Source organism: Phyllobates terribilis, unplaced genomic scaffold (genome assembly GCF_046119375.1).
Source record: "Phyllobates terribilis strain yellow unplaced genomic scaffold, ASM4611937v1 Scaffold_5__5_contigs__length_657084704, whole genome shotgun sequence".
NCBI classification, from domain to species: Eukaryota; Metazoa; Chordata; class Amphibia; order Anura; family Dendrobatidae; genus Phyllobates; species Phyllobates terribilis.
The window spans coordinates 547,560,318-547,573,208 of record NW_027362765.1 but is presented as its reverse complement, the minus strand read 5'-3'; the positions used below and the strand labels follow the sequence as shown (position 1 = coordinate 547,573,208).

At 43.8% G+C, this 12,891-nt stretch overlaps 1 protein-coding gene across 2 annotated transcripts in view; it reads left to right on the top strand.

Moving 5' to 3' along the window:
* Positions 1-12,891, top strand: part of CDH23 (cadherin related 23) — a 1,802,240-nt gene that overhangs the window by 1,099,122 nt on the left and 690,227 nt on the right. For both annotated transcript variants that reach the window (XM_073685852.1, XM_073685853.1), the window contains exons 16-17: positions 7,850-7,955; positions 8,605-8,732. In XM_073685852.1, coding sequence (XP_073541953.1) covers positions 7,850-7,955; positions 8,605-8,732 — 234 coding nt within the window. The remainder of the gene's footprint in view (positions 1-7,849; positions 7,956-8,604; positions 8,733-12,891) is intronic.

Here is a 12,891-nt window from a genome sequence, read left to right as displayed (position 1 = left end):
CTGAAGAGGAGGAGGAGGCTGAGGAGGATGAGGTGCAGGAGCTGCAGACTGTGGTGGCAACCCTGATTGACCTAGGGTCCGCAATCCTTGGCGTCGGGAGGACATGTTCCGTCCCAAGGTCCGACTGGGTCCCGGCTTCGACTATGTTAACCCAGTGTACCGTCAGTGAGATGTACCATCCCTGCTCACAAGCACTTGTCCACGTGTCCGTGGTTAGTTAGACTTTCCCGGTAACTGCGTTGTTGAGTGCACAGCTAATATTTTGGGACACGTGCATGTATAATGTGGGGGCGGCACACCGGAAGAAATAGTGGTGCCTGAGGACTGAGTATCGAGGGACGGCTGCCGCCTTCAGGTTGCGGAATGCTTCCGTCTCCACGAGCCTAAAAGGCAACATTTCAAGCGCAAGCAGTCATGAAATGTGGGAATTTAGTAGTATGGCCTGTGGGGCATTGGCTGCGTATTTGCACTTGCATTCCAAGTACTGGGGTATGGACAACAGAATTCTGCGCTGGGACAAGGATGTGGACGTGCTTCCTGATGCTGCTACTTGAGAGTGTGCAACAACAGGTGCAGGGCAGGAGGCATCTTTGCATGCACCATGGACAGGGGATTGGCTTGCATGCACAACAGCAGAAGAAGCAGTGGTGTTACCTGAAGACACTGTTCCTGGACCCTGGGGTTCGGCCCACAAAGTTGGGTGCTTTGCTGCCATGTGCCTGATCATGCTGATGGTAGTCAGGTTGCTAGTTTTGCCACCCCTGCTGATGCTGGCCTGGCAGCTGGTGCAAATGGCCTTTTTGGGGTTATTGGCAGAGTCTTTAAAAAACGACCAGACTCGGGAAGACCTAACAGTTATACTGTCAACTTCCTTCGTGTTGGTGTTATGGGGAATAGTTCCCTGCCTTCTGTCTGCGGCCACCACACTGCTTCTTCCTGCCTGTTGGGGTGCTCTGCCTCCCACCCCCTGTGTGCTGCTGTCTTCACTCTGCATGTCCTCCTGCCTGGTTGGGTTAGTTACTATATCATCCACCACCTCGTCTTCCACTTCTGCACCCTGGTCCTCCTCCTGACTTTCTGGCAATTGTGTCTCATCATGGTCCACTTCATGTGACACTTTCCCACCGTCTCCTTCGTGTGACCGTGGCTGCTCAAATATTTGGGCATCACTACATGCGATCTCCTCTTGCCCGGCTTCAAGTGGACCTGGCGAGAGGCCCAAACCTATAAATGGAAAAGTGAACAGCTCTTCAGAGTGTCCAAGTGTGGGATCAGTTGTCTCCACACACTCGGCATGGTGGGAGGAAGGAGGATCAGGGTGAGGAATATGCAGTCCAGACTCATGGCTACTGAGACTTGACCGTGTGGAAGACAGGGTGGTGGTGGTGGTGGCTAAGTGACTGGAAGCATTATCCGCTATCCAACCAACAACCTGTTGACACTGTTATGGGTTCAATAGTGGTGTGCTGCGGCCCCTAGGAATTGGGACAGGAAGGTCAGGTGAGAAGATGTGGGTGTTTGTTGTAGCACAATTTCAGCTTGCCCACGGCCTCGGCCTCTGCATGCACCATCACCATCATCATCACATCCAGTTCCCCGTCCCTTTCCACGTGCCTTGCCCATTTTAAATGGAGGACAATATCTTCCACGCACACTACAAATGGCTGAATTTGGAGCAAAGTTATATGTAATCCGTGTGATGGAGAAACCACAGTTTTAAACACCTGCCCTGTAGGTAACTATTTTGAACAACAAACCAGTGTCGAAAACTTTGCTGACACACTGAAAAAAAATTAGAATGGAGGCCAGAAATGGCAGAATTTTCAGAAAACGTATACAGTACAGACCAAAAGTTTGGACACACCTTCTCATTTAAAGATTTTTCTGTATTTTCATGACTATGAAAATTGTACATTCACACTGAAGGCATCAAAACTATGAATTAACACATGTGGAATTATATACTTAACAAAAAAGTGTGAAACAACTGAAAATATGTCTTATATTCTAGGTTCTTCAAAGTAGCCATCTTTTGCTTTGATGACTGCTTTGTGTTATGTTCTGCTACCAAAGCTAAGGAAAGAGAGGAGATCTGTCCCTACTATAGGACTCAGCTGAATCCCTACGATGTAACAGGGAACCTGATCCTGCGATCAGACCTGCTAAAGTCCTAATCTAGTCTGTACGGAGACCTATAGATGTGGGGAGGGAATCCCTACAAGTACTAAGGACTGGGAGGAATATGGGACACCTCCTAACAGAAATAGTAGCAGACAGACGAACAAACAAAATAGATAGAACATAGAGGTCCGTAGACCAAGCAAACTAACAGAGCTAGATACAGAGCACAGGCTAGCTAGAAAGTAGATATACAATGAAGTCCAGCAAAGCCAGAAGGGCGGAGCAGGATTAAATAGGCCAACAAGGTCATGTGACCAGCAAAGGAAAAAAAACCTAACAGCAAGGTTCTAACAGTACCCCCCCTTCTAAGAGGATCCTCCGGATCCCCTAGGACCAGGCTTATCAGGAAATCTCCTGTGAAACGCTCTGATAAGTCTGGACGCGGAAACATCATCTGACCTCACCCAAGAGTTATCCTCGGGTCCGAAACCTTTCCAGGCCACAAGATACTGCAAACTACCTCTATACCGTCTAGAGTCAAGGATGCGAGAAATTTCATATTCCCCGTCCTCCACCACCGGAGGAACAGAGGCAGAGGCGTCACCATCCGACACAACAGCTTTTTTTAACAGAGAGACATGAAAGACCGGATTAATTCTCCAGGAGGTAGGAACCTCCAACCTAACAGCAGATTGGTTGACAACCTGAAGCACCTTAAAGGGCCCTACAAACTTGGGACCCAATTTCTTAGAAGGAATCCTCAACCGCAGATTCCTAGAGGACAACCAAACCATGTCACCAACAGCGAACAAAACCTCCTGTCGTTTCCTATCAAAGTAGTCTTTAGATTTTCTGTTGGCCTCCTGAAGATTACCACGCACATCCGTCCAAACTCCCTCCAAATCACCGGAAAAATTCTCCTCCTCAGGCACGGCAGATCCCAACCTGGAGAACGACCCAAACGACGGATGTCTCCCAGAACAACAAAAAAAAGGCGAACAACCAGCAGAAGAAGATGTATGATTGTTCAGAGCAAATTCGGCAAGTGGCAGAAACTCAGACCACCCCTCTTGATTGTCTGCCACAAAACAACGCAAGAACTGCTCAACATCCTGGTTTTTCCTTTCTGTCTGGCCATTAGATTCAGGATGATATCCGGACGAAAACGACAAATGAATTCCCAACCTGTCACAAAAGGCACGCCAAAAACGAGCCACGAACTGAGGACCCCTATCAGAAACAATGTCAGTAGGAACGCCATGAAGTCTGACAATTTCCTTGACAAAGGCCTTAGCGAGAGTTTTAGCGCAGGGCAGTTTGACGAAGGGAACCAAGTGACACATCTTGCTAAAACGGTCCACGACCACCCAGATGACAGTAAAACCCTCAGAGGGGGGAAGGTCAGTTATAAAGTCCATAGCCAAATGTGTCCAAGGTGCACTAGGAACCTCCAGAGGGCAAAGCAACCCCGCAGCAGGAGCATGCGAAGACTTGGATCTAGCACACACAGTACATTGGCGCACCCACTTAATGACTTCCTTCTGCCATCCAGGCCACCAAAAACTGCGACCCACCAGTCTCTTGGTCTCAGAGATTCCGGGATGACCTGCCAACCGAGATTCGTGACACTCAACAAACAAATCTCTCCTAAAGGTCCCAGGCACAAACAACCTCCCATGAGGAGTGTTAGATGGGGCATTCTCCTGAGCTTTAAGAATCTCATCTTCCAAAACGGAGTCTAAAGCAGCTATCACAACACCTTCTTGTAAAATGTTTTCCTCTTTCTCAGCACCGACTATGGGAGAAAAACTGCGAGACAAGGCATCCGCCTTAACATTCTTAGTACCAGGGATGTAAGTAACGGAGAAATTAAACCGCGAGAAAAACAGTGCCCACCTAGCCTGACGGGCATTCAGGCGCTTGGCAGCATCAAGATATATCAGATTTTTATGATCCGTAAGAACCTGAACGGGAAATTCTGCACCTTCCAAGAAGTGGCGCCAGTGTTCAAATGCGAGTTTAATAGCCAATAATTCCCGATTACCAATATCGTAATTCAATTCAGTCTCCGAAAAATTTTTTGAAAAAAAGGCACAGGGATGTAATCCATCCCCGTTATCCTGAGACAATACTGCGCCAACCCCCACAGAGGAAGCATCAACCTCAACCAAAAACGGCCTAGTAACATCAGGCTGCATAAGGATGGGAGCAGAGGTGAACCTCTCCTTGAGATACACAAAAGCTTCAATGGCCTCAGAAGACCACTGAACCGCATCAGCACCTTTCCTGGTGAGATCAGTCAGAGGTTTGACAATACTAGAAAAAATTTTTATGAATTTTCTATAGTAATTGGCGAAACCCAAAAACCTCTGTATCGATTTCAAACCAATAGGCCTAGGCCATTCCTGCACAGCCTGAACCTTAACCGGATCCATCTCAAAACCTTTGCTGGAGATAATGTAGCCCAAAAAACTAATTCTCTGTACAGCGAACTCACATTTCTCCAGCTTAGCAAAAAGCGAATTGTCCATTAATAACTGTAATACCTCACGCACGCTCCGCCAATGAGACTCCAGATCTGGCGAATAAATCAAAATGTCATCCAAATACACAACCACATTTTTACCGATCAAAGGTCTAAGGATGTCATTAATCAGATTCTGAAAAAATGCAGGAGCATTAGTAAGACCAAAAGGCATAACCAGATTCTCAAAATGACCTACAGGAGTGTTAAAAGCAGTCTTCCATTCATCACCCTCCTTCATGCGCAACAGATTGTATGCCCCCTTAAGGTCAATTTTAGAGAACCACTTGGCCCCCAATAACTGGTTAAACAGATCAGGAATCAATGGCAGTGGGTAAGGATTGCGTACCGTAATTTTGTTAATCTCACGAAAATCCAGACAAGGACGTAAACCGCCGTCCTTTTTTTTTACAAAAAAAAATCTAACTGCCACAGGAGACTTAGAGGGCCTAATGTGACCGGCGGCCAAACTTGTCTGTATGTATTCCACCAAAGCCTTCCTCTCAGGAATAGTAAGGTTAAATAAACGACTTTTAGGAAGAATCGCTCCAGGGACAAATTCAATAGAACAATCATAGTCTCTATGGGGAGGCAAAACCTGCGATTCTTTCTCAGAAAAAACTCTCCAAAAATCCTGAATAGGAACAGGCAATTCTCCCCTATCCAAAGCTGCAATACGCCCGTTACAACACTTGTCATAACATTTATGGCTCCAGGATTTAATTTCACTGGTAGACCAATCCAGTACAGGATTGTGAAATTTTAACCAGGGCAAACCCAATATTACTGGAGAAGGCAAGTTATTCAACACTACCAAATCCAATTTCTCATGGTGAACACCATTAATAGTGAGAGGAAATTCACTGACCTTGAGAGTAATATTCTTCAAAGGGGAGCCATCCACAGAAACCACAGCAATGGGGGATGATAAAGGTTCAGGTTTTAAATTGAGTTTTTCCACGAATCCCCCATCAATTACATTCAGTGTAGACCCGCAATCAACAAACACCCGAAATTCCATTAATTTTTCCTGAGCAATCGTGGAAGCAGCTAAAAATATACCCTTGGAATTTAAACAGGCAATACGGGCGTGACTGACCATTTTTTTTTCTTTCTTCATACGAAGCTCACAGCCTTTAATCAAATGACCAGATTTTCCGCAATAGAAACACAAGCCTTCCGAAAAACGACGGTCTTTTTCTTGAGAGCGAGGTGCCACCGATCCAATCTCCATCGGTTCACCACTGTTAGTACACACATTATCATAACCAGAAACTGACATAGCAGAGGATTTGCTCTCATTAACCCTAGCACGCAGTCTTCTATCCACCCGTATAGCTAATTGCATAGCCTGTTGCAAATCCTCAGGTGTAGGATAAGCAATTAGCAGGTCTTTAACCCTTTCACTGAGCCCAGCAAGAAATAGACTTTTCAGAGCAGAATCGTACCACCCTGTTTGAGTAGACCAACGACGGAAATGAGTACAATATTTTTCGACATTACCTGATCCTTGTTTTAAACGTCTCAACTCAGTCTCAGCTGATGCGACACGGTCAGGATCATCATATAATAGTCCTAAAGCAGAAAAAAAAACTATCCACTGATCTGAAGCATGTATCACTAGGTTGCAAAGAAAAGGCCCACTCCTGAGGCTCTTTGCGCAAAAGTGACATTATGAACCCTACGCGCTGGGATTCATCCCCAGAGGACTTGGGTCTCAAACGAAAATACAATAAGCAAGCATTTTTAAATGAAAAAAATTCTCGATGTTCACCAAAAAATAAATCCGGCAAACATACCTTAGGCTCCAAGAAATATGCTCCAGGACAGTTACTCACGTGCTGACGGAGCTCGGCCACTTCCAGAGAGAGTCCCTGCAGGTGTTTAGCCAAATCCTGAACCGACACCATGATGGAACAAAAAAAAAAAAAAATCTTTCCTTAGAGAATTTGCAGGCTGGACTTACTGTTATGTTCTGCTACCAAAGCTAAGGAAAGAGAGGAGATCTGTCCCTACTATAGGACTCAGCTGAATCCCTACGATGTAACAGGGAACCTGATCCTGCTAAAGTCCTAATCTAGTCTGTACGGAGACCTATAGATGTGGGGAGGGAATCCCTACAAGTACTAAGGACTGGGAGGAATATGGGACACCTCCTAACAGAAATAGTAGCAGACAGACGAACAAACAAAATAGATAGAACATAGAGGTCCGTAGACCAAGCAAACTAACAGAGCTAGATACAGAGCACAGGCTAGCTAGAAAGTAGATATACAATGAAGTCCAGCAAAGCCAGAAGGGCGGAGCAGGATTAAATAGGCCAACAAGGTCATGTGACCAGCAAAGGAAAAAAAACCTAACAGCAAGGTTCTAACACTTTGTACACTCTTGGCATTCTCTTGATGGATATGTGTAATGTACTTGTTTTCTTCCTACACTCCCTAATACACAACCAAATCTCTCCCTAGCTCAGCAGCACCTCTCCCTACACTGCCTGATTACGGAGTAGACTGACGAGCACAGTGGCGCCAGGTCTGATATAGACCTGATGACGCTGTGTTGCCAGCCAATCACTGTAATGCCACAACCAACATGGCTGAGGCATTACAGTGAGTGGCAGGCGATCCTTGCATGTTCATTGGCTCTGTAAAGAGCGCCAAACATGCAGGGAGGGGACCCGAGCATCCGCCCGAGCATCTCACAACTACTCGGCGAGCTCCCGAGTTCTTGCGAGTATGCTCGCTCATCACTAGTTGTGATCAGTTGTTAAAAAGTTGGTCACAAAACAGGCTTTGTTCACATTGAAGAGAACCCCACATTAGTGACAACCTCCATTTGTTACAAGCAGAATATGCCATTATCTTGCTTACTGCAGTGTTTGAACATGTATGTAGGTCCTACTGTTTACATAATATATTTTTGATTTCTAACTTATCCTACTTACTTTTTAATTAAAGTGAAATTGATTTTAGCACCAAAATGACTTCACAAGGAAGAATACACTCTGTACAATAGGCCTTTGAATTTTATTGGAGGCTATATGGCCTAGCAACTCCAAGCAACTCTATACAGCCATAAATTTGCCGTAACTTTACTTTTATAAATGAATTTTCCATTTGTCCTAACCAGACTTCAGAGTTTACAGTTATGTGTCCAAATAGATATTGAAATCACTGAGTAAGATTATTGTTTCCTTATATTTAGGCAACCGATGAGGATTCCCCTCCGAATAACCAAATTACTTACAGCATTACTCAGGCTTCAGCATTCCGAAACTTTTTTGAGATCACAATTTCTGAAGGTTATGGAGGTGAGTGAGAATAAAAGCACAATAATGTATCACTTGTTATATGTGTTCAAAATATGTAATTTGGCCCTGTGTAAATAGTGTTTTTATGACTACTATGCAACTATGGATTTTAAGAAGTGCAAGTTTCCCTTCAAATTTAAGTTGATAGGCAAAAACTTGTGCACAATATGCATATATTATGTAGTTTGTGTATCTTGTAGGCCCCAGAGCTAAATCTGCAACAGAATCTACAACAGTCATGCATGATCAATAAAACTTGTCTTATATGGTGGTTACAAATATTTTGGGCCTCTTCAGACTCCATTACTGGTCATATCTGGAGTCCCTTACATTACACTAAATTTCTTCCAAGACTGGGAAACTTTAGAAACCTATAGTGTGGGAATGATGCTTCAAAGGAAGTAAAAAAGAGATTATATTGTTTTTGTGATCTTGCAAATAAGATAATGTTTTCATGGTCATTAAGGGCAAATTACATATCTGAAAATGTATACATTTTTATTTAAAAATTAGATTAATGATTTATTATTTTTAGAACTTTTTTCTTTTGTTCCAGTTTTGTGTAATATTTGATAGTTTGGTAATCCTTGTTATGAACATTAAATATTCCAGTCATTTTTATTAGACTAATAGTTTGCTTTTATTTCAGTAATAACTGTTATCCGACCTTTGGATTATGAACAAATTTCCAATGGCGTTATATCGTTACAAGTTATGGCTAAAGATGCAGGGGTACCGCCATTAAACAGCACTGTACCTGTTAGTATTGAAGTCTTTGTAAGTATCAATTGTTATCAGATTCATATCACCAATATGATATTCTTGTTGGTAAAATGATTCAACTGTTGCTTCAATTTAATCATCGTTAAGAGCCTGTATTGATCTGAGATTTCATTTTGCTGTTGAATGTAGTATTGCAAATATACTTTAATGAGTGAAGAAGTGTTAATTCATGACAGGTAAATAATGAGGAACAATATAAAAAAAAAAACCTTTTGAAATAAGCAACAATATATCTAAGACCCTTATCACATATTGTCCGAGAAAGCTAAACATGTCCATAGGGCTCTATTGCCAGACAGAGGTCAAAAGAGTATGGCTGGTATACAGAAGCATACCAAAAAAAGATGGACTAAAAGGCATAGATGATCATGCTCTTCCACAATCAAACACAAAAACGTGTCAGACACAAGGCTGCCAACTTGACTTTTTATTTTTTCTGGACGGTTTATCAAAAAATCATAGACAGACAATATTTTTTATGGACATATTGGAAAACCATAATAAATCACTATGATCAGTGATACGTGTCTACAGCCCATCATTCTGATATAAAGACATCAGCTGCATTCACTGTAAACAGGAAAATGATGAAAATTGCAATCAAAATAATCTGTATAAGTTCCTTCAGCTTCAAAAAAATCACGGACACCTTAAAAAATGTTTACAAACGGGAAAAAAGTGCCCTATTTATACGGACTGTCCTGGAATTTCTGGACGGTTGCCAAGCCTGGTCAGACATATATGTTTTAATAAGGAAGTCTATGCTGCTCGTTGATGTCTTTCATAGACATCCATTATACAGACGCATTAAAATAATGAAAAAAACTGGATAAGTTTAATATCGCTGTGATCGTACTGACCAGGAGAATCATTTTTCAACTCATTTTTGCCACACAACGAACACTGTAAAAACAAACCCCCAAAAAAACAATGGCAGAATTGAGTTTTTTCACAAATGAAACCATATTTAGAATTTGTTTCTCATTTTCCAGGACATTGAAAGGTGAAATGTATGATGTCATTCGAATCAACAACTCATCTCATAAAAAAGCCCTCATATGACAATGTCGATGTAAAAATAAAAAAAAAGTTTTGGCTCTTGGAACAAGAAGAAGAAAGAATGAAAGCACAAAAGTGAAAATTCCATGTCTTTAAAGGGAATCTGTCACCAGGTTGTTGTCACCTAATCTGAGTGCGGCATGATATATGAGCAGACAGTCAGATTCCAATGATGTGTCACTTACTGGGCTGCTAGTTGTAGCTTTGATAAAATCAATGGTTTATCAGCAGGAGATAATCACTAGAGGGCTTGTAAACCTATTGCCATATAGTCCTCCATATTCATGAATACTTTATACCCCCACCCCACCACTGATTGGCAGCTTTCTGCCTATGCACAGTGTAGACAGAAATCTTCCAATCAGTGGTGTGGGCACAGTATAGCTCAGCATTCAGAGAACTGGTAGCTCTGCAGCAGATAAACCAATGATTTTATTAAAACTGCAGCAGGCAGCTCAGTAAATGTTACATCGCTTGAATTAGGGCCTCTGTCCATACATAATGGTGCTCTAAGCTTATATAGCAAAAACCTGGTGACTGATTCCCGTTAAGGGGTTAATCACATTATCATTATTTACTTATTTTGAATACTTTTTTTAAGTGTATTTTCTATATGTTCATTTAAAACAAATCTTCATTTATTGCCATGGGAATGTTTTGTATCACACATGAATTCAAATATTTTATTCCAAAAGTAAAGCATCTCTGTGAGACTAGGCAGCTTGCTAATTTCTGATCAATTATGTGTTACTTATTGTAATTGCAACACTTCACGGAGCAACCATTCCCCAGCACGGCTGACAAAAAACCATGGCAGACCTGTGGGGGTGGGCATCTTGAGACGGATTATTGAAGGAGGCTGTGAAAGCTTCTGCATCTGCACAAACGGCTGAATCGTCTCTATATGCTGGCACGTTTAGAGCAATGTAACTGTGAAACATTGATTAGCTCTCAGTTGTAAGTAACCAGCACAGAGATAAGCAGACACGATAAATATGTGGATTTTTCAACTTAATGTTATTAAGCGAAAACAAGAAATTTGACATTGAACTTTCAGCTTTGACAAATGTAAATACAAGTGTGTTATAATCATAAAGATTAGAGGGAAGGAGGACTTTTTGGGGGGTTTAGTTGGACACAATTTGCACATTGCTATTAGGCATCCTATTTGTTGCTCTGGAGACAAACGTAGTAATCTGCACACGCACTAATGATGGCTATTGACAATGGGCCAATGCCACCAATGCTTCTTGAACCGTCAATTTTCAGGGAAATATAAAATCATAATACGTCATTCATACATTAATAAGGGCCCATCCTATACTTCCACATGCCTATAATTTCCTAAAGAGATATATAAAGGTTTCCTTAATCAGATTTAGATTACGGATGCATTGTTCCTTAGAAGCATTACGTAATATAAAGCGATCAGCAGGTTATAGTTTATATTTGCATGTTTTTTTTGTAGGGGAAAATTCCTTATGTTTCATATGCCAGTCTTATCCCCACAATCAGTGTTAGCACCAAACGTGGGTTTTTAAACCTCTAGATGCTGCTTTAAATAAAGACTGCGGCATCTAAATGGTTATTATAGGAATGGGGCTCCCTCTTTAAGGTCATCGGTACCCCTTGATCGTGCAGTCCTGATGGTTATCATGGCAACCTGAGGCAAAGTAATGCCTGCAGGTGGTCTGCCAACTACCATTGCCAATTATGATATTAGCAACATTTTAGTGAAGAAAAAATAAAACTTTTTAAATCCATTCATTTCACTTTGTTTTAATTCCCGTGAAGCAATGGAAGGTTTTACGGATCCGGGTGGTGGAACCTCTGTGCTGCGGTGCAAGGAGGGACCCAGAGGGGCGTAACTAGGTATCAACTCGGTGCGACCTAGGTCGTTCGGCGGCTCAATCGACTCTGTGACCAGGGAGGGTCTGGGCAGAGGGACCAAGTGCTACTCTGGGGATGACCTTGGAAGGGAGCAGGTGACTCCCACGATACAGACGGCAGGGACTGACCGGTATCGCAGATGGGCACAGCAGGCAGGCTGATGAGTTATCCAGGTGGATGGACTGGCAGACACAGCAGGCGACAGGCGGGAGCCTCTAGGTAGGCTGTCAGGTGGTCACGGCAGGTGACGGGAAGGAGCCTCCAGGTAGGCTGACAGGTGGTCACGTCAAGTGACAGGCAGGAGCATCTAGGTAGGCTGACAGGTGGTCACGGCAAGTGACAGGCAGGAGCCTCCAGGTAGGCTGACAGGTGGTCACGGCAAGTGACAGGCAGGAGCCTCCAGGTAGGCTGACAGGTGGTCACAGCAAGTGACAGCAGGAGCCTCCAGGTAGGCCCGGCAGGTAGCAAGCAGGAGCCTCCAGGTAGGCACGGTAGGTAGCAGCCAGGAGCTTTCAGGTAAGCAGGCGGGCAAAGCCCATAGACAGACTGGCGGACTGAACGGAAGACAGACTGTCGGGCTGGAGAGTAGTACGGCTGGTGGACTGGACTGGTAGTCAGGCTGGCGGGCAGGACTAGTAGTCAGGCTAGCAGCAGGACCTGAGGGCTGAAGCAGAGGTAAGTACACTGTGCAACAACTATTGCTCGGGCACCTCCATTTTGGAGGAGGTGCCTTATATATGGGAGGACCTCTGGCAATTGGTCGGGGACTCCTTAGGATGGCGAACACGGCCCCTTTAAGAGGGAGGGAGCGCACGCGACCTAAGCACAGTGCCCGGGAAGCTGCGCGCCGGCAGCAGCAGGAAGAGGAGCGCTGGAGGACGCCGGGCGGGGAGCACAGCAGTGAGAGGGACGGCGTCTCTGCCTGTCAGGAGGCAGAGACGCCGATGCTACAGTACCCCCCCCCTTTACGCCCCCTCTTTTTTAGGCCAGAAAAAAAATTTTTAAGGAGAAGCGGGGCATGAATGTTCTCCCTGGGTTCCCAAGTTCTCTCCTCTGGGCCAAACCCCTTCCAATTCACCAGAAAAAAGTTTTTTCCTCTTACCCTCTTAGTGGCCAGAATGTTCTCTACCTCAAAAACGTCTTCAGCGGAAACCGGAGCAGGGGGAGTACCTGGATTGTTGGAAAAAGAATTAAACACAACTGG